Source organism: Panulirus ornatus, chromosome 50 (assembly GCF_036320965.1).
Source record: "Panulirus ornatus isolate Po-2019 chromosome 50, ASM3632096v1, whole genome shotgun sequence".
In the NCBI taxonomy this organism is placed as follows: domain Eukaryota; kingdom Metazoa; phylum Arthropoda; class Malacostraca; order Decapoda; family Palinuridae; genus Panulirus; species Panulirus ornatus.
Window position 1 is genome coordinate 265,498 of NC_092273.1, and position 20,241 is coordinate 285,738.

A 20,241-nucleotide genomic window follows, 5' to 3' on the forward strand; every position below is an offset into this window, starting at 1 on the left:
TTTGAAGAATGTATGTGAGAAATACTTCGAAAAGCAAATGGATTTGTATGTAGCATTTATGGATCTGGAGAAGGCATATGATAGAGTTGATAGAGATGCTCTGTGGAAGGTACTAAGAATATATGGTGAGGGAGGCAAGTTGTTAGAAGCAGTGAAAAGTTTTTATCAAGGATGTAAGGCATGTGTACGTGTAGGAAGAGAGGAAAGTGATTGGTTTTCAGTGAATGTAGGTTTGCGGCAGGGGTGTGTGATGTCTCCATGGTTGTTTAATTTGTTTATGGATGGGGTTGTTAGGGAGGTAAATGCAAGAGTTTTGGAAAGAGGGGCAAGTATGAAGTCTGTTGGGGATGAGAGAGCTTGGGAAGTGAGTCAGTTGTTGTTCGCTGATGATACAGCGCTGGTGGCTGATTCATGTGAGAAACTGCAGAAGCTGGTGACTGAGTTTGGTAAAGTGTGTGAAAGAAGAAAGTTAAGAGTAAATGTGAATAAGAGCAAGGTTATTAGGTACAATAGGGTTGAGGGTCAAGTCAATTGGGAGGTAAGTTTGAATGGAGAAAAACTGGAGGAAGTAAAGTGTTTTAGATATCTGGGAGTGGATCTGGCAGTGGATGGAACCATGGAAGTGGAAGTGAATCATAAGGTGGGGGAGGGGGCAAAAATCCTGGGAGCCTTGAAGAATGTTTGGAAGTCGAGAACATTATCTCGGAAAGCAAAAATGGGTATGTTTGAAGGAATAGTGGTTCCAACAATGTTGTATGGTTGCGAGGCGTGGGCTATGGATAGAGTTGTGGACAGGAGGGTGGATGTGCTGGAAATGAGATGTTTGAGGACAATATGTGGTGTGAGGTGGTTTGATCAAGTAAGTAATGTAAGGGTAAGAGAGATGTGTGGAAATAAGAAGAGTGTGGTTGAGAGAGCAGAAGAGGGTGTTTTGAAATGGTTTGGGCACATGGAGAGAATGAGTGAGGAAAGACTGACCAAGAGGATATATGTGTCAGAGGTGGAGGGAACGAGGAGAAGTGGGAGACCAAATTGGAGGTGGAAAGATGGAGTGAAAAAGATTTTGAGTGATCGGGGCCTGAACATGCAGGAGGGTGAAAGGCAGGCAAGGAATAGAGTGAATTGGATCGATGTGGTATACAGGGGTCAACGTGCTGTCAATGGATTGAATCAGGGCATGTGAAGCGTCTGGGGTAAACCATGGAAAGTTGTGTGAGGCCTGGATGTGGAAAGGGAGCTGTGGTATCGGGCATTATTGCATGACAGCTAGAGACTGAGTGTGAACGAATGGGGCCTTTGTTGTCTTTTCCTAGCGCTACTTCGCACACATGAGGGGGGAGGGGGATGTTATTCCATGTGTGGTGAGGTGGCGATGGGAATAAATAAAGGCAGACAGTATGAATTATGTACATGTGTATATATGTATATGTCTGAGTGTGTATATATATGTGTACATTGAGATGTATAGGCATGTATATTTGCGTGTGTGGACGTGTATGTATATACATGTGTATGGGGGTGGGTTGGGCCATTTCTTTCGTCTGTTTCCTTGCGCTACCTCGCAAACATGGGAGACAGCGACAGAGCAAAATAAATATAATAATAAATATGTACTTATACATACACTTTTTTTTATTATTGTTTTGCTTTGTCGCTGTCTCCTGCGTTTGCGAGGTAGCGCAAGGAAACAGACGAAAGAAATGGCCCAACCCACCTCCATACACATGTATATACACACACGTCCACACACGCAAATATACATACCTATACATCTCAATGTACACATGTATATACACACACAGACACATACATATATACCCATGCACACAATTCACACTGTCTGCCTTTATTCATTCCCATCGCCACCTCACCACACATGGAATACCATCCCCCTCCCCCCTCATGTGTGCGAGGTAGCGCTAGGAAAAGACAACAAAGCCCTCATTCGTTCACACTCAATCTCTAGCTGTCATGCAATAATGCCCGAAACCACAGCTCCCTTTCCACATCCATGCCCCACACATCTTTCCATGGTTTACCCCAGACGCTTCACATGCCCTGATTCAATCCACTGACAGCACGTCAACCCCGGTATACCACATTGATCCGATTCACTCTATTCCTTGCCCGCCTTTCACCCTCCTTCATGTTCAGGCCCCGATCACTCAAAATCTTTCACTCCATCTTTCCACCTCCAATTTGGTCTCCCACTTCTCCTTGTTCCCTCCACCTCCGACACATATATCCTCTTGGTCAATCTTTCCTCACTCATTCTCTCCATGTGCCCAAACCATTTCAAAACACCCTCTTCTGCTCTCTCAACAACGCTCTTTTTATTTCCACACATCTCTCTTACCCTTACATTACTTACTCGATCAAACCACCTCACACTACACATTGTCCTCAAACATCTCATTTCCAGCACATCCACCCTCCTGTGCACAACTCTATCCATAGCCCACGCCTCGCAACCATACAAAATTGTTGGAACCACTATTCCTTCAAACATACCCATTTTTGCTTTCCGAGATAATGTTCTCGACTTCCACACATTCTTCAAGGCTCCCAGGATTTTCGCCCCCTCCCCCACCCTATGATTCACTTCCGCTTCCATGGTTCCATCCACTGCCAGATCCACTCCCAGATATCTAAAACACTTTACTTCCTCCAGTTTTTCTCCATTCAAACTTACCTCCCAATTGACTTGACCCTCAACCCTACTGTACCTAATAACCTTGCTCTTATTCACATTTACTCTTAACTTTCTTCTTTCACACACTTTACCAAACTCAGTCACCAGCTTCTGCAGTTTCTCACATGAATCAGCCAATAGTGCTGTATGTATATATTTGCATATATGGGTAGATGAGCCTTTCTTTGCCTGTTTCCTGGCACTATCTCACTGAAGCGGGACACATCAGACAAGCATAATAAATAAATATATATAGATAGATAGATAGATACACATTTTTTCATAAATACTCACCATTTCCCCATTAGTGAGGTAGAGTCAAGAATAGAGGACTGAGCTTTAGAGGAAAAAATCCTCACTTGACCCCCTTCTCTGTTCCTTCTTTTGAAAAAGTAAAAACTGGAGGGAAGGATTTCCAGCCCTTTGCTCTATCCTTTAGTCGCCTTCTACAACTTGCAAGAAATACACGGGAAGTAATATTTCTCCCCTAACCCAAGGGATAATAAACATTCATACATTTCATCATTTATTCATTCATTTACTATACTTGACCACCATTTCCCGCATTAGCAAGTTTGTGTCAGGAAACAGACGAAGAAAGAGTAATCTCCTAAATCTATTTATTATCATTTATTCTGCTTTGTCGCTGTCTCCCACGTTAGCGAGGTAGCACAAGGAAACAGACGAAAGAATGGCCCAACCCACCCACATACACATGTATATACATAAATGTCCACACACGCAAATATACATACCTACACATCTTAATGTATGCATATATATACACACACAGACACATACATATATACACATGTACATAATTTATAGTCCTCCTTTATTCATTCCCATCACCACCCTGCCACACATGGAATAACATCCCCCTCCCCCCTCATGTGTGCGAGGTAGCGCTAGGAAAAGACAACAAAGGCCCCATTCGTTTACAGTCTCTAGCTGTCATGTAATAATGCACCAAAACCACAGCTCCCTTTCCACATCCAGGCCCCACACAACTTTCCATGGTTTACCCCAGACACTTCACATGCCCTGATTCAATCCATTGACATCACATCGACCCCAATATACCACATCATTCCAATTCACTCTATTCCTTGCACGTCTTTCACCCTCCTGCATGTTCAGGCCCCGATCACTCACAATCTTTTTCACTCCATCTTTCCACCTCCAATTTGGTCTCCCACTTCTCCTCATTCCCTCCACCTCTGACACATATATCCTCTTGGTCAATCTTTCCTCACTCATTCTCTCCATGTGACCAAACCATTTCAAAACACCCTCTTCTGCTCTCTCAACCATGCTCTTTTTATTTCCACACATCTCTCTTACCCTTACATTACTTACTTGATCAAACCACCTCACACCACATATTGTCCTCAAACATCTCATTTCCAGCACATCCACCCTCCTGCGCACAACTCTATCCATAGCCCACGCCTCGCAACCATACAACATTGTTGGAACCACTATTCCTTCAAACATACCCATTTTTGCTTTCCGAGATAATGTTCTCGACTTCCACACATTCTTCAAGGCTCCCAGGATTTTCGCCCCCTCCCCCACCCTATGATTCACTTCCGCTTCCATGGTTCCATCCACTGCCAGATCCACTCCCAGATATCTAAAACACTTTACTTCCTCCAGTTTTTCTCCATTCAAACTTACCTCCCAATTGACTTGACCCTCAACCCTACTGTACCTAATAACCTTGCTCTTATTCACATTTACTCTTAACTTTCTTCTTTCACACACTTTACCAAACTCAGTCACCAGCTTCTGCAGTTTCTCACATGAATCAGCCAATAGCGCTGTATGTATATATTTGCATATATGGGTAGATGGGCCTTTCTTTGTCTGTTTCCTGGCACTATCTCACTGAAGCGGGACACATCAGACAAGTATAATAAATAAATATATATAGATAGATAGATAGATTATCCCTGGGGATAGGGGATTAAGAATACTTCCCACGTATTCCCTGCGTGTCGTAGAAGGCGACTAAAAGGGGAGGGAGCGGGGGGCTGGAAATCCTCCCCTCTCAGTTTTTTTTTTTTTTTTTTTTTCAATTTTCCAAAAGAAGGAACAGAGAATTGGGACAGGTGAGGGTATTCCCTCAAAGGCCCAGTCCTCTGTTCTTAACGCTACCTCGCTAATGCGGGAAATGGCGAATAGTTTGAAAGAAAGAAAGAAAGATAGATAGATACACATTTTTTCATAAATACTCACCATTTCCCCATTAGTGAGGTAGAGTCAAGAATAGAGGACTGAGCTTTAGAGGAAAAAATCCTCACTTGACCCCCTTCTCTGTTCCTTCTTTTGAAAAAGTAAAAACTGGAGGGAAGGATTTCCAGCCCTTTGCTCTATCCTTTAGTCGCCTTCTACAACTTGCAAGAAATACACGGGAAGTAATATTTCTCCCCTAACCCAAGGGATAATAAACATTCATACATTTCATCATTTATTCATTCATTTACTATACTTGATCACCATTTCCCGCATTAGCAAGTTTGTGTCAGGAAACAAATGAAGAAAGAGTAATCTCCTAAATCTATTTATTATCATTTATTCTGCTTTGTCGCTGTCTCCCACGTTAGCGAGGTAGCGCAAGGAAACAGACGAAAGAATGGCCCAACCCACCCACATACACATGTATATACATAAATGTCCACACATGCAAATATACATACCTACACATCTTAATGTATGCATATATATACCTCGCAAACGCGGGAGACAGCGAGAAAGTATAAAAAAAAAAAAAAAAAAAAAAAAAAATATATACACACACAGACACATACATATATACACATGTACATAGTTCATAGTCCTCCTTTATTCATTCCCATCACCACCCCGCCACACATGGAATAACATCCCCCTCCCCCCTCATGTGTGCGAGGTAGCGCTAGGAAAAGACAACAAAGGCCCCATTCGTTTACAGTCTCTAGCTGTCATGTAATAATGCACCAAAACCACATCTCCCTTTCCACATCCAGGTCCCACACAACTTTCCATGGTTTACCCCAGACACTTCACATGCCCTGATTCAATCCACTGACAGCACATCGACCCCAATATACCACATCATTCCAATTCACTCTATTCCTTGCACGTCTTTCACCCTCCTGCATGTTCAGGCCCCGATCACTCAAAATCTTTTTCACTCCATCTTTCCACCTCCAATTTGGTCTCCCACTTCTCCTCATTCCCTCCACCTCTGACACATATATCCTCTTGGTCAATCTTTCCTCACTCATTCTCTCCATGTGACCAAACCATTTCAAAACACCCTCTTCTGCTCTCTCAACCATGCTCTTTTTATTTCCACACATCTCTCTTACCCTTACATTACTTACTTGATCAAACCACCTCACACCACATATTGTCCTCAAACATCTCATTTCCAGCACATCCACCCTCCTGTGCACAACTCTATCCATAGCCCACGCCTCGCAACCATACAACATTGTCAGAACCACTATTCCTTCAAACATACCCATTTTTGCTTTCTGAGATAATGTTCTCGACTTCCAAACATTTTTCAAGGCTCCCAGAACTTTTGCCCCCTCCCCCACCCTATGATTCACTTCCGCTTCCATGGTGCCATGCGCTACCAGATGTATGTATATATTTGCGTATATAATTTCCCAGTAATACTCAACACACTTATACCTCTGAAATCTGAGCACTCACCTTTATCACCTTGGCCTTTGTACAATGGCTCTAAGCAAGCATTCCGCCCATCCTCAGGCACCTCACCATGAGTCATACATACAACAAATAATCTTACCAACCAGTCAACAATACAGTCACCCCCTTTTTTAATAAGTTCCACTGCAATACCATCCAAAACCGCTGCCTTGCCAGCTTTCATCTTACGCAAAGCTTTTACTACCTCTTCTCTGTTTGCCAAATCATTCTCCCTAACCCTCTCACTTTGCACACCACCTTGACCAAAACACTCTATATCTGCCACTCTATCATCAAACACATTCAACAAACCTTCAAAATACTCGCTCCTTCTCTTTCTCACATCACCACTACTTGTTATCACCTTCCCTTTAGCCCCCTCTTCAATGATGTTCCCATTTGTTCCCTTGTCTTACACACTTTCTTTACCTCCTTCCAGAACATTTTTTTATTCTCCCTAAAATTTAATGATACTCTCTCACCCCAACTCTCATTTGCCCTCTTTTTCACCTATTGCATCTTTCTCTTGACCTCCAGCCTCTTTCTTTTATACATCTCCCACTCATTTGCATTATTTCCCTGAAAAATCATCCAAATGCCTCTCTCTTCTCTTTCACAAATGATCTTACTTCTTCATCCCACCACTCACTACCATTTCTAATCTGCCCACTTCCCACCCTTCTCATGCCACAAGCATCTTTTGCGCAAGCCATCACTGCTTCCCTAAATATATCCCATTCCTACCCCACTCCCCCTGCGTCCTTTGTTCTCACCTTTTTCTATTCTGTACTCAGTCTCTCCTGGTACTTCCTCACACAAGTCTCCTTCCCAAGCTCACTTACTCTCACCACTCTCTTCACCCCAATATTCTCTCTTCTTTCTGAAAACCTCTACAAATCTTCACCTTAACCTCCACAAGATAATGATCAGACATCCCTCCAGTTGCACCTCTCAGCACATTAACATCCAAAAGTCTCTCTTTCGCGTGCCTATCAATTAACACATAATCCGATAATGCTCTCTGGCCATCTCTCCTACTTACATACGTATTCTTATGTATATCTCGCTTTTTAATCCAGGTATTCCCAATCAGCACATAAATCTACAGGCTCTTCACCATTTCCATTTATGACACTGAACACCCCGTGTACACCAATTATTCCCTCAACTGCCACATTACTCACCTTTGCATACAAATCACCCATCACTATAACTCAGTCTCATGCATCAAAACTACTAACACACTCACTCAGCTCCTCCCAAAACACTTGCCTCTCATGATCTTTCTTCTCATGCCCAGGTGCATATGCACCAATAATCACCCATCTCTCTCCATCAACTCTCAGTTTTACCCATATCAATCTAGAGTTTACTTTCTTACACTCTATCACATACTCCCACAACTCCTGATTCAGGAGTAGTGCTACTCCTTCCCTTGCTCTTGTCCTCTCACTAACCCCTGACTTTACTCCCCAGACATTCCCAAACCACTCTTCCCCTTTAACCCTTGAGCTTCGTTTCACTCAGAGCCAAAACATCCAGGTTCCTTTCCTCAAACATACTACCTATCTCTCCTTTTTTCTCATCTTCGTTACATCCACACACATTTAGACACCCCAATCTGAGCCTTCGAGGAGGATGAGCACTCCCCACGTGACTCCTTCTTTTGTTTCCCCTTTTAGAAAGTTAAAATATGAGGGGAGGGTTTTTAGCCTCCCGCTCATGCCCCCTTTAGTCGCCTTCTACAACACGTGAGGAATGCGTGGGATGTATTCTTTCTCCCCTATCCCCAGGGCTATATATATATATTCGTACTTCCTTGCCTTTACCTATTCCCAGCGCAAGCCTGCCCCAAAGGAAACAGCATCGCCACACCCAACATAAGCGAGATAGCATCAGGAAAATGTGTAGAAAGGCTACACCCACTCACATACATTCTCTAGCTGTCATATGCAATGTACTAAAATCATGCTCCCTATCCACTCTCGGGCCCCACAGACCTTTCCATAGTTTACCCCAGGCATTTCATAAACCCTGGTTCAGTTCATTTACAGCATATCAACACTAGTATACCACAAAGTCCCAATTCACTCTATTCTGTGCATGCCTTTCACCATCCTGCACTTTCAGGTCCCAATCGCTTAAAATCTTTTTTACTTCATCCTTCCACCTCCAATTTGGTCTTCCACTTCTTGTTCCCTCTACTTCTGACACATATCCTCTTTGTCAACCTTTTCTCACTCATCCTCTCCATATGTCCCAACTATTTCAGTATACCCTCTTCTGATCTCTCAACCACACATATTGTCATCAAACATTTCATTTCTAATGAATTAATCCTCCTTCGCACAACCCTATCTCTATCAAATGCCTCACAATCACAAAATGTTGTTAGAACTACTATTCCTTCAGACACGCCCATTTTTGCTCTCAAAGATAATGTCCTCTCTTTCCACACATTCTTCATTGCTCCCGGAACATTCATCCCTTTCGCCACCCTATGACACTTCCACGTCCATGGTTCCATTCGCTGGCAAGTTCACTTCCAGATATCTAAAACAGTTCACTTCTTCCAATTTTTCTTCATTCAAACTTTCATCCCAAGTAACTTGTCTCTCAACCCTGCTGAAACTAGTAACCTTGCTTTCCTTAACATCTACTCTCAACATTCTCCTTTCACACATTTTTTCAAACTCAGTCACCAACTTCTGCAGTCTCTAACTTAAATCAGCCACCAGTGCTTTAGCATCTATGAAGAAATGACTTTTCCCAGGCCCTTTCATCTCCAACAGGCTGCATACTCGCCCCTCTCTCCAAGACTCTTGCATTTACCTCCCTCACCACCCAATCCATAAATAAATCAAACAACCATGATGACATCACACACCTTTGCCACACACCAACCTTCACTGGGAACCAATCACTCTCCTCTCTTCCTACTTATACACATGCCTTACACCCTTGATAAAAACTTCTCACTGCTTCTAGCAGCTTTCCTCCCACACCTTATATTCTTAAGACCTTCCACAAAGCATCTGTATCCTCCCTATCATATGCCTTTTCTAGATCATAAAAAAACACATATAAATCAATGCTTTTCTAAGTATTTCTCACACACATTCTTCAAGCAAACATCTGATCCACACATCATCTGTCACTTCTAAAACCACACTGCTCCTCCCTAATCCAACGCTATGTCCATGCCTTCACCCTCTCATTCAATACCCTCATGTATAATTTTCCAGGTATACTCAACAAACTTATGCCTCTGCAGTTTCAATGCTCACCTTTATCCCCTCTGCCTTCATATAGTAGCACTATGCATGCATTCCTCCAACCCTCAGGCACTTCACCACGATCCATACATACAAAGAATATCCTTACCAACAAATCAACAACACAGTCACCCCATTTTCTTACTAAATTCAACTGCAATACCATCCAATCCCATTGTCTTGCCAGATTTCACCTGTGAGGCTTTCACCAACTCTTCTCTCTTCACCAAACCATTCTCCCTACTCTCTCACTTCACATACCACCCTGACCTAAACACCCTACATCTCTCATATTCAACAATCCTTCAAAATACTTATTCCATCTCCTTATTCCATCACTACCTGTTATCACTTCCTCTTTTGCTCAATTCATAGATGTCCCCATTTGTTCTCTTGTCTTTTGCACAATATTTACCTCCTTCCATAATATCTTTTTATTCTCCCTAAAGGTTAATGATACTCTCTCACCCCAACTCTCATTTGACCTCTTTTTCAACCCCTGCACCTTCCTCTTGATCTCCTGCCACTTTCTCTTATACACTTCCCAACCATTTGCACTCCTTCCTTGTAAGTACTGCCCAAATGCCACTCTTTTGTCTTTCACTAGCAACTTTACGTCCTCATCCCACCACTTTTACCCTTTCTAATCTGCCCACCTCCCACCTTCTGCATGCCACATACATCTCTTGTACAAGCAATCACTGCTTCCCTAAATAACTGCCATTCCTCACCAACTCCCCTCACTTCATTTGCTCTCACCTTTTTGCCATTCTACACTCAATGTCTCCTGGTATTTTTTACCACAAGTCTACTTTCTAAGCTCACTTTCTCTCAACTCTTCTCCCCAGAATTGTCTCCTCTTTTTTGAAAACCTCCACAAATCTTCACCCTCTTCTCCATGAGACGGTGATCAGACATCCCACCAGCTGCCCCTCTGAGCACATTTACATCTAAAAGTCTCTCTTTTACACACTTATCAATTAATACATAATCTAATAATGCCTGCTGACCATCTCTCCTACTCGCACACATATACTTGAGTATATCTCTCTTTTTAAACCAAGTTATTTCCAATCACCAGTCTTTTTTCAGAACACAACTCCACAAGCTCTTCATAACACTGAATACCCCATGCACACCAATCTTACCTACCATAATTGATCGCTGTTTCTCACATCAGCAAGGTAGAGCCAGGAACAGACAAAAAAAAGGCCACATCTACTCACATCCAACTCGTTGTCATGTGTAATACACCAAAACTACAGCTCCCTATCTACAACCAGGTCCCATATACCTTTCCATGGCTTATCCTAGATGCTTCACATGCCCTGAATCAGTCCAATGACAGCATGTTGACACCTGTATACTACATTGCTCCAGTTCACTCTATCCCATGCACATCTTTCACCCTCCTAACAAGTTCAGGCCACAACTGCTCAAAATCTTTTACACACCATCCTTCCACCTCCAATTTGGTCTCCTTGTTCTCTTTGTTCCCTTCGCTTCTGACAAATATATCCTCTTTGGCAACCATTCCTCACTCATTTTCTCCATATGTCCAAACCATTTCAGCACATCCACCTTCAGCTCTCAAATACACTCCATTTATTACAACACCTCTCTCTTACCCTTTCATTACTTAATCGAACCACCTCACAACAGTTATAGTCCTCAAACATTTCATTTCCAACATATCCACCCTCCTTTATACAGCCTTATTTACAGCCCATGCCTCACACCCATGTATTGTTGTTAGGAACACTTTACCTTCAAACATACCCATTTTTGCCCTCCCAGATAATGATTTCTCTTTCCAAATCATAAAAAACAAAGAACTCCCAGAACCTTCATCCCCCCCTTATCAAACCTATGACTCACCTATGCTTCCATTCACTGTTATGTCCATTCCAAGGTACCTAAAACACTTCACTTCCTCCAGTTTTTCCCCATTCAACCTTACACATCAACTAATCTGTTCCTCTACCCTGATAAACCCAATTAACTTGCTTATTTTCACATTTAATCTCTACTTCCTCTTTTCTGACACACTTCCAATCTGTCACCAACTTCTGCAATTTTTGACTTATTCTCAGGCATCCCAATCCCCTACAGACTGCATATTCACACTTTTCTCCAAAACTCTTACAGAATGAAAGAATGCATGGAATGGTGCATACAAGGGAAGTATGTATAGACAGAAATACATGGAGGCTGTTTTGATGAGGCTGCCTACTTGATGGGAGTTACAGAAATGAATGAAGGCATCAGAGATACAGATATGTAGACTAACCCAACTGTAAACATATCAAGCCATAGTGACATCAAAAACCCCTACCACACAAACAGGAACCCCTTGATATATACATATTAGATATATACTATTTTCAGAATAACTTGCATGGTCTATTTACACCTTTTTTTCTAAATTTAAGCAGTGCGTTGTTTGGAATATATGATCATGACTAGGCTGGAGCACAGTGTGTGGCATTGCTAGCGTTGAGTTAGAAACAAGCACATGCACTCATGAAGTGCTACATTACTTTTTGCAGCAGTATACCGTATACTTCACATGATTTGCTTCTTGCATCATGCAACCAAAGTGTCTTTTCATTTGTCCTGTTAGCAATGTGCTAAGAAGCATATGGCCATTACCAACGAGATTATGATGGATGTGCACAACATTATGACAGATGAATGAATAGCTAATATGAAGTTGGTTTTGGACTTGGTGGATCTACTTTACAGACAAGGGAGAGTGCCAAGAGTCGAACATTAATCAGTGCACCTAAGACCTTGTATTCCTAAAGTTCAAGTACGGAAAGAATGGAACAAATGTTGACCACATGGATCAAACATCAAACTCATAAAAATGTTCTTGTCAGCATGCTTGTGATACAAGCAAATGCCAATACATATGATGGCAGTCAAAGAAAAAGTAGTGAAGATATTTCAAGCATGTCCTGGTTGGTTTGTGAATTTTAGGAAATGCTTCAATAAACACAATATCAAGAAGGCTGGTGAGGCTGCTTTTGCTTATATCAAACATATTTAACAATCCCTCAAAATACTCGCTCCATCTCCTCATCAATACCTGTCATCACTTACCTATTTACCCTTTCAATGATGTTCCTGTTTGTTCTCCTGTTTTCTCACACTATTTACCTGTTCCAAAACACCTCATTCTCCCTAAAGTTTACTGATAATCACTCATCCTAATTCAAATGTCCACTTTTTCAACCCCTGCTCCCTTACGACCTGTTGCTGCACTCATATGCACTCTTTCCCTGCAAGTACCACCCATATGCCTCTCTTTCACTAACAATTATACTTTGTCATTGCACCAATGACTACCCTTTCTCTCCTACCCCCCACCCACAGGCCACACACATCTCTTGCATATGCCTAAATATCCTCCAGTACTCAACCAATCCACTTGCATCTCTTACTCTTTCCTTTTGCTCCCACATATCCAATCTCTCCTGGTATTTCTTCACACACCACTCTTTCCCAAACTCACTTACCTTCATTGTCCTCTTCTCAGTCATACCATATCTTCTTTCCCCAAAACTCCTACAAATCTTCATCCTTACCTCCACCAAGTAATGGTCAAACATCCCCTTGCTGCTACTTAACACTTTCACAACCAAGAGTCTATCTTTTGCACACCAATGAATACAATAATGCCTGCTGACCATCTTTCCTACTCATCCACATTTACATAAGCATGTCCCTCATTTTCAACCAGGTCTTCCCAATCACTGGACCATTTTCAGTGCACATATTGACAAGCTGTTCACCATTCCTATTCATCACACTGAACACCCCTACATCCCCCAGTCATACACTCAATTGCCACTCTACTCATTCTCCTATCTAAATCAACCATCATTAATACTCGATCTCTAGCATCAAAACTAATGACACTCATTCAGCTGCTCCCAAAACACATGCCTCTTATCATCCTCCTTCTCATGACTAGGTGCATAAGCACTAATAATCATCCATCACTTGCAACCCACTTTAATTCTTACCCACATCAATCTGGAGCTCACACATTCCCACTACTCCAGACTGATAAATAGTACTACCCTTTCTTAAACTCTTGCCCTCCTAACACCAACACCTGACTTTACCCATACAGCATTCTCAACCATTCTTCTCCTTTACCCTTTAGCTTTGTTTCATTCAGAGCAAAAACATCCAGGTTCTTCTCCTTAAACAAACCAGCTATCTCTCCCTCCTTCTTATCTTGGTTACACCCACATACATTCAGACACCTCAGCTTGAGTCCTCCAGGAGGATAAGCACTCCTTGCTTAACTCCTTCTATTCCAAGTTTTAGATACATATTAAAATACATGGAGGGGAGTGTTTCCATTCCTCCATTTCCTCTTGCTTTAGGCACATTTTGCATCACTGTCAAGTAATCTTTCTCCCCCATTCCAAGGGATATGGTATCATTAAGTAGAGAATCAATTGTCAGTTCTAGAGTTTTTCTTCAATTTAGAGCTACACTCTGTGGTTGTTGATCTGACATATCCTTTAAGGCTTGGTATGGAGAATCTTATTCTATGGACATGAAACTGATTCCCATCTCATGACACACCTCCAACTCACAACAGAATGAAGAAGCTAAGCTATCATGTGCAATTTGTAGGCTACTGAAGAGACAGCAGGAATCGAACGTGTGTCTAGAGGTGAAGGAGGTGTGTCCCCACAGGCTGACTGGTACAAGGAAGTGATGAAAATACTTATCCAGCATGTTGCAGAATGTATCAATATGGACTCCAATGAAGGCAAGATAATACAGGGTCAGTACATAACTGAATGATGCATGCCAGAAAATGATGTTCTGGAGCAGTGAGTGAGTTACATGCACCATAAGTATGTTAGACAGATGCAAGCTTGTGGTGTCCTGGAACTAAAGGTATATATACTCATCTGTCTATGACATATAGTCATTTCAAATTCAAAAATTTCAAAACAATGCAAGCAATGCATTAAGTTTCCAGTAAAGAATAGTAATAAGGGTTGACTCAAGAGTAAGAGTAATATTACAAAGTTATGTAAAGGGACATTAACAAACATTCATCTCTAAATGCTGCAAGTGTATGTGACAGCTCAGGAAATTGGTGGACGTGAATTTAAAAACTGTCCACACATTAATCCTAAAGCAAAACTAGAAAAGACCAGAATGGACTGGAAATATTCAGTTCTAAAAAGCTTTCAGAAAGGTGTAACACAGAATTAGAAAGAGAGATTAATCTGAGGGTAGAGAATGCCAATATGCACACATGTGAAATCTGTAAATCTGACAACCATTAGTCAATATACTTTTTTCAAGTCATATTTCCTTTAAATCACTGGTTCAAAATCTTACAAAAAACAGAAAAATCAATGCATTTCCTTTTCAGAGAAAATATGAAAACTTTCATTTGTTTTTCATATGATTTTACAAATTCTGAATTTAAGTGTAACTCACCTCCACAAAATTAGTGTGCTTGGCATCCCTGACTGTGACAACAGCATGTACTTCTTCAATCAACTTCTGTTTTTCATCATCATCAAAGTTCATATACCATTTGGCCAACCGAGTTTTTCCTGCACGGTTCTGAATCAATATGAACCGAATCTGCAAATAAAACAATAAACTAAGTCCAATTATGAAATCCAAACACTTAATATTTCAAAAGTTGTATGCAACACTGACTCTGGTCTCACATGCATAATATTTTGTGGCAGCAAAGAGAAAGTGACAGCAGCTGGAGAAAAGCAGAGAGAAAGTGGTAGCAACTGGAAGAAAGCAAAAGAAAAGTGGCAACTGCTGGAAGAAAAGAGAGAAAAAGTGGCAGCTGCTGGAAGGAAAGAGACAAAAAGTGGCAGAAGGTGGAGGACAGCAAAAGAAAAGTAAAACAAGCTGGAGAAAAGCAAAGGCAAAGTGGCAGGAGCTGGAGGAAAGCAAGAAAAAGGTAGCAGCTGGAGAAAATCAAAAAGAAAGTAGCAACAGCTGGAGGAAAGCAAATAGAGAGTGGCAGCAGCTGGAGGAAAGCAAGAGGACGTAGCAGCTGCAACAGGAAAGCTAGGGAAAAGTAGCAGCAGCTGGAGGAAAGCAAGGGGAAAGTGGCAGCTGCTGAAAGAAAACAAAGAGAAAGTGGCAGCAGCTTGAGGAAAGCAAAGAAAAAGTGGCAGAGGAAAAGATGAAGCAGCTACTGAAAAGAAAAAAAAAATGCAGAAGGCAGAGGAAAGCAGAGGGAAAGTGGAAGCAGCTGGAAGTAAGCAAAAAACAAAGTGCCAGCAGCTGGGGTAAAGCAAAGAGAACGTAGTAGCAGCTCCCAAAGCATTTGGCATGTCGCAGCAGCAAGAGGAAAGCATAGGGAAAATGGCTTCATTTGGAAAAAAGCATAGGAAATATGGCAACAGCTGGAGGAAAGCAAAGGGAACATTGCAGCAGCTGTAGGAAAGTTAAGGGAAAGGGGCAACAGCTGAAAGAAACTGGCAGCAGCTGGAGGAGAAGCAAAGAGAAAGAAGTAGAAGCTGGAGGAGAAGCAAAGAGAAGGTGGAAGCTGCTGGAGGAAAGGAGAGAGAAAGTGGCTGCAGTTGGAGAGAGGCAAAGAGAAAGTGGCAGCAGCTGAAGGAAAGCAGAGAATGTAGCAGCAGCGTCTCTAGCTGTCATGTAAAAATGCACCGAAACCACAGCTCCCTTTCCACATCCAGGCCCCACAGAACTTTCCATGGTTTACCCCAGACGCTTCACATGACCTGGTTCAATCCATCTCCAATTTAGTCTCCCATTTCTCCTCGTTCCCTCCACCTCTGACACATATATCCTCTTTGTTAATCTTTCCTCAATCATTCTCTCCATGTGACCAAAACATTTCAAAACACCCTCTTCTGCTCTCTCAACCACATTCTTTTTATTACCACACATCTCTCTTACCCTTACATTACTTACTTGATCAAACCACCTCACACCACATATTGTCCTCAAACATCTCATTTCCAGCACATCCACCCTCCTCCGCACAACTCTTTCTATAGCCCATGCCTAGCAACCATATAACATTGTTGGAACCACTATTCCTTCAAGCATACCCATTTTTGCTTTCTGTGATAAAGTTCTTGACTTCCACACATTATTCAACTCTCCCAGAACTTTTGCCCCTCCTCCAACCTACGATTCACTTCCGCTTCCATGGCTCCATCCACAGCCAAATACACTCCCAGATATCTGAAACACTTTACTTCCTTCAGTTCTTCTCCATTCAAACCTACCTCCCAACTGACTTGTCCCTCAACCCTAATGTACCTAATAACCTTGCTCTTATTCACATTTACTCTCAGCATTCTTCTTTCACACACTTCATCAAACTCAGTCACCAGCTTCTGCAGTTTCACACATGAATCAGCCACCAGCGCTGTATCATCAGCGAACAACAACTGATTCACTTCCCAAGCTCTCTCATCCACAACAGACTGCATACTTGCCCCTCTTTCCAAAACTCTTGCATTCACCTCCCTCACAACCCCATCCATACACAAATTAAACAACCATGGAGACATCACACACCCCTGCCGCAAACCTACATTCACTGAGAACCAATCACTTTCCTCTCTTCCTACACGTACACATGCCTTACATCCTCGATAAAAACTTTTCACTGCTTCTAACAACTTGCCTCCCACATCATATATTCTTAATACCTTTCACATAGCATCTCTATCAACTCTATCATATGCCTTCTCCAGATCCATAAATGCTACATACAAATCCATTTGCTTTTCTAAGTATTTCTCACATACATTCTTCAAAGCATACACCTGATCCACACATCCTCTACCACTTCTGAAACCACACTGCTCTTCCCCAATCTGATGCTCTGTACATGCCTTCACACTCTCAATCAATACCCTCCCATATAATCTCCCAAGAATACTCAACAAACTTATACCTCTGTAATTTGAGCACTCACTTTTATCCCCTTTGCCTTTATACAATGGCACTATGATAGCATTCTGCTAATCCTCAGGCACCTCACCATGAATCATACATACATCAAATAACCTTACCAACCAGTCAACAATACAGTCACCCCCGTTTTTAATAAATTCCACTGCAATACCATCCAAACCCGCTGCCTTGATGGCTTTTATCTTCCACAAAGCTTTTACTACCTCTTCTCTGTTTACCAAATCATTCTCCCTAACCCTCTCACTTTGCACACCACCTCGACCAAAACACCCTATATCTACCACTCTATCATCAAACACATTCAGCAAACCTTCAAAATACTCACTCCATCTCCGTCTCACATCACCACTACTTGTTATCACCTCCCCATTAGCTCCCTTCACTGAAGTTCCCATTTGCTCCCTTGTTTTATGTACTTTATTTACCTCCTTCCAAAACATTTTCTATTCTCCCTAAACTCTAATGATACTCTCTCACCCCAACTCTCATTTGTCCTTTTTTTCACCTCTTGCATCTTTCTCTTGACCTGCCTCTTTCTTTTATACATCTCCCACTCATTTGCATTATTTCCCTGCAAAAATCGTCCACATGCCCCTCTCTTCTCTTTCACTAATAATCTTACTTCTTCATCCCACCACTCACTACCCTTTCTAATCTGCCCACCTCCCATGCGTCTTATGCCACAAACATCTTTTGCGCAAGCCACCACTGCTTCCCTAAATACATCCCATTCCTCCCCCACTCCCATTACGTCCTTTGTTCTCACCTTTTTCCATTCTGTACTCAGTCTCTCCTGGTACTTCCTCACACATCTCCTTCCCAAGCTCACTTACTCTCACTACTCTTTTTCACCCCAACATTCTCTCTTCCTCTCTGAAAACTTCTACAAATCTTCACCTTTGCCTCCACAAGATAATGATCAGACATCCCTCCAGTTGCACCTCTCAGCACATTAACATCCAAAAGTCTCTCTTTCGCACGCCTATCAATTAACACGTAATCCAATAACGCTCTCTGGCCATCTCTCCAACTTACATACGTATACTTATGTATATCTCTCTTTTTAAACCAGGTATTCCCAATCACCAGTCCTTTTTCAGCACATAAATCTGCAAGCTCTTCACCATTTCCATTTACAACACTGAACATCCCATGTACAACAATTATTCCCTCAATTGCCACATCACTCACCTTTGCATTCAAATCACCCATCACTATAACTCAGTCTCGCGCATCAAAACTACTAACACACTCACTCAGCTCCTCCCAAAACACTTGCCTCTCATGATCTTTCTCCTCATGCCCAGGTGCATATGCACCAATAATCACCCATCTCTCTCCATCCACTTTCAGTTTTACCCATATCAATCTAGAGTTTACTTTCTTACACTCTATCACATACTCCCATCACTCCTGTTTCAGGAGTAGTGCTACCCCTTCCCTTGCTCTTGTCCTCTTACTAACCCCTGACTTTACTCCCCAGACATTCCCAAACCACTCTTCCCCTTTACCCTTGGGCTTCGTTTCACTCAGAGCCAAAACATCCAGGTTCCTTTCTTCAAACATACTACCTTCCTTTCTTCAAACATACTACCTATCTCTCCTTTTTTCTCATCTTGGTTACATCCACACACATTTAGACACCCCAATCTGAGCCTTCGAGGAGGATGAGCACTCCCCACGTGACTCCTTCTTCTGTTTCCCCTTTTAGAAAGTTAAAATACAAGGAGGGGAGGGTTTCCAGCCCCCCATTCCCATCCCCTTCAGTCGCCTTCTACGACACGTGAGGAACGCATAGGAAGTATTCTTTCTCCCCTATCCCCAGGGATTATATATATATTATTTTTTATTATTTCATTATTATACTTTGTCGCTGTCTCCCGCGTTTGCGAGGTAGCGCAAGGAAACAGACGAAAGAAATGGCCCAACCACCCCCCATACACATGTATATACATACGTCCACACACGCAAATATACATACCTACACAGCTTTCCATGGTTTACCCCAGACGCTTCACATGCCCTGCTTCAATCCACTGACAGCACGTCAACCCCGGTATACCACATCGCTCCAATTCACTCTATTCCTTGCCCTCCTTTCACCCTCCTGCATGTTCAGGCCCCAATCACACAAAATCTTTTTCACTCCATCTTTCCACCTCCAATTTGGTCTCCCTCTTCTCCTCGTTCCCTCCACCTCCGACACATATATCCTCTTGGTCAATCTTTCCTCACTCATCCTCTCCATGTGCCCAAACCACTTCAAAACACCCTCTTCTGCTCTCTCAACCACGCTCTTTTTATTTCCACACATCTCTCTTACCCTTACGTTACTCACTCGATCAAACCACCTTACACCACACATTGTCCTCAAACATCTCATTTCCAGCACATCCATCCTCCTGCGCACAACTCTATCCATAGCCCACGCCTCGCAACCATACAACATTGTTGGAACCACTATTCCTTCAAACATACCCATTTTTGCTTTCCGAGATAATGTTCTCGACTTCCACACATTCTTCAAGGCCCCCAGAATTTTCGCCCCCTCCCCCACCCTATGATCCCCTTCCGCTTCCATGGTTCCATCCGCTGCCAGAT

The 20,241-nt window shown here is 42.3% G+C and overlaps 1 protein-coding gene across 1 annotated transcript in view; it reads right to left on the reverse strand.

Annotated features, from left to right (window-relative positions):
- AP-2sigma (adaptor protein complex 2, sigma subunit) overlaps positions 1-20,241 on the reverse strand; it is a 63,539-nt gene that overhangs the window by 24,786 nt on the left and 18,512 nt on the right. Inside the window, exon 2 of the mRNA XM_071691021.1 lies at positions 15,154-15,303. Within this exon, the coding sequence (XP_071547122.1) occupies positions 15,154-15,303 (150 nt within the window). The remainder of the gene's footprint in view (positions 1-15,153; positions 15,304-20,241) is intronic.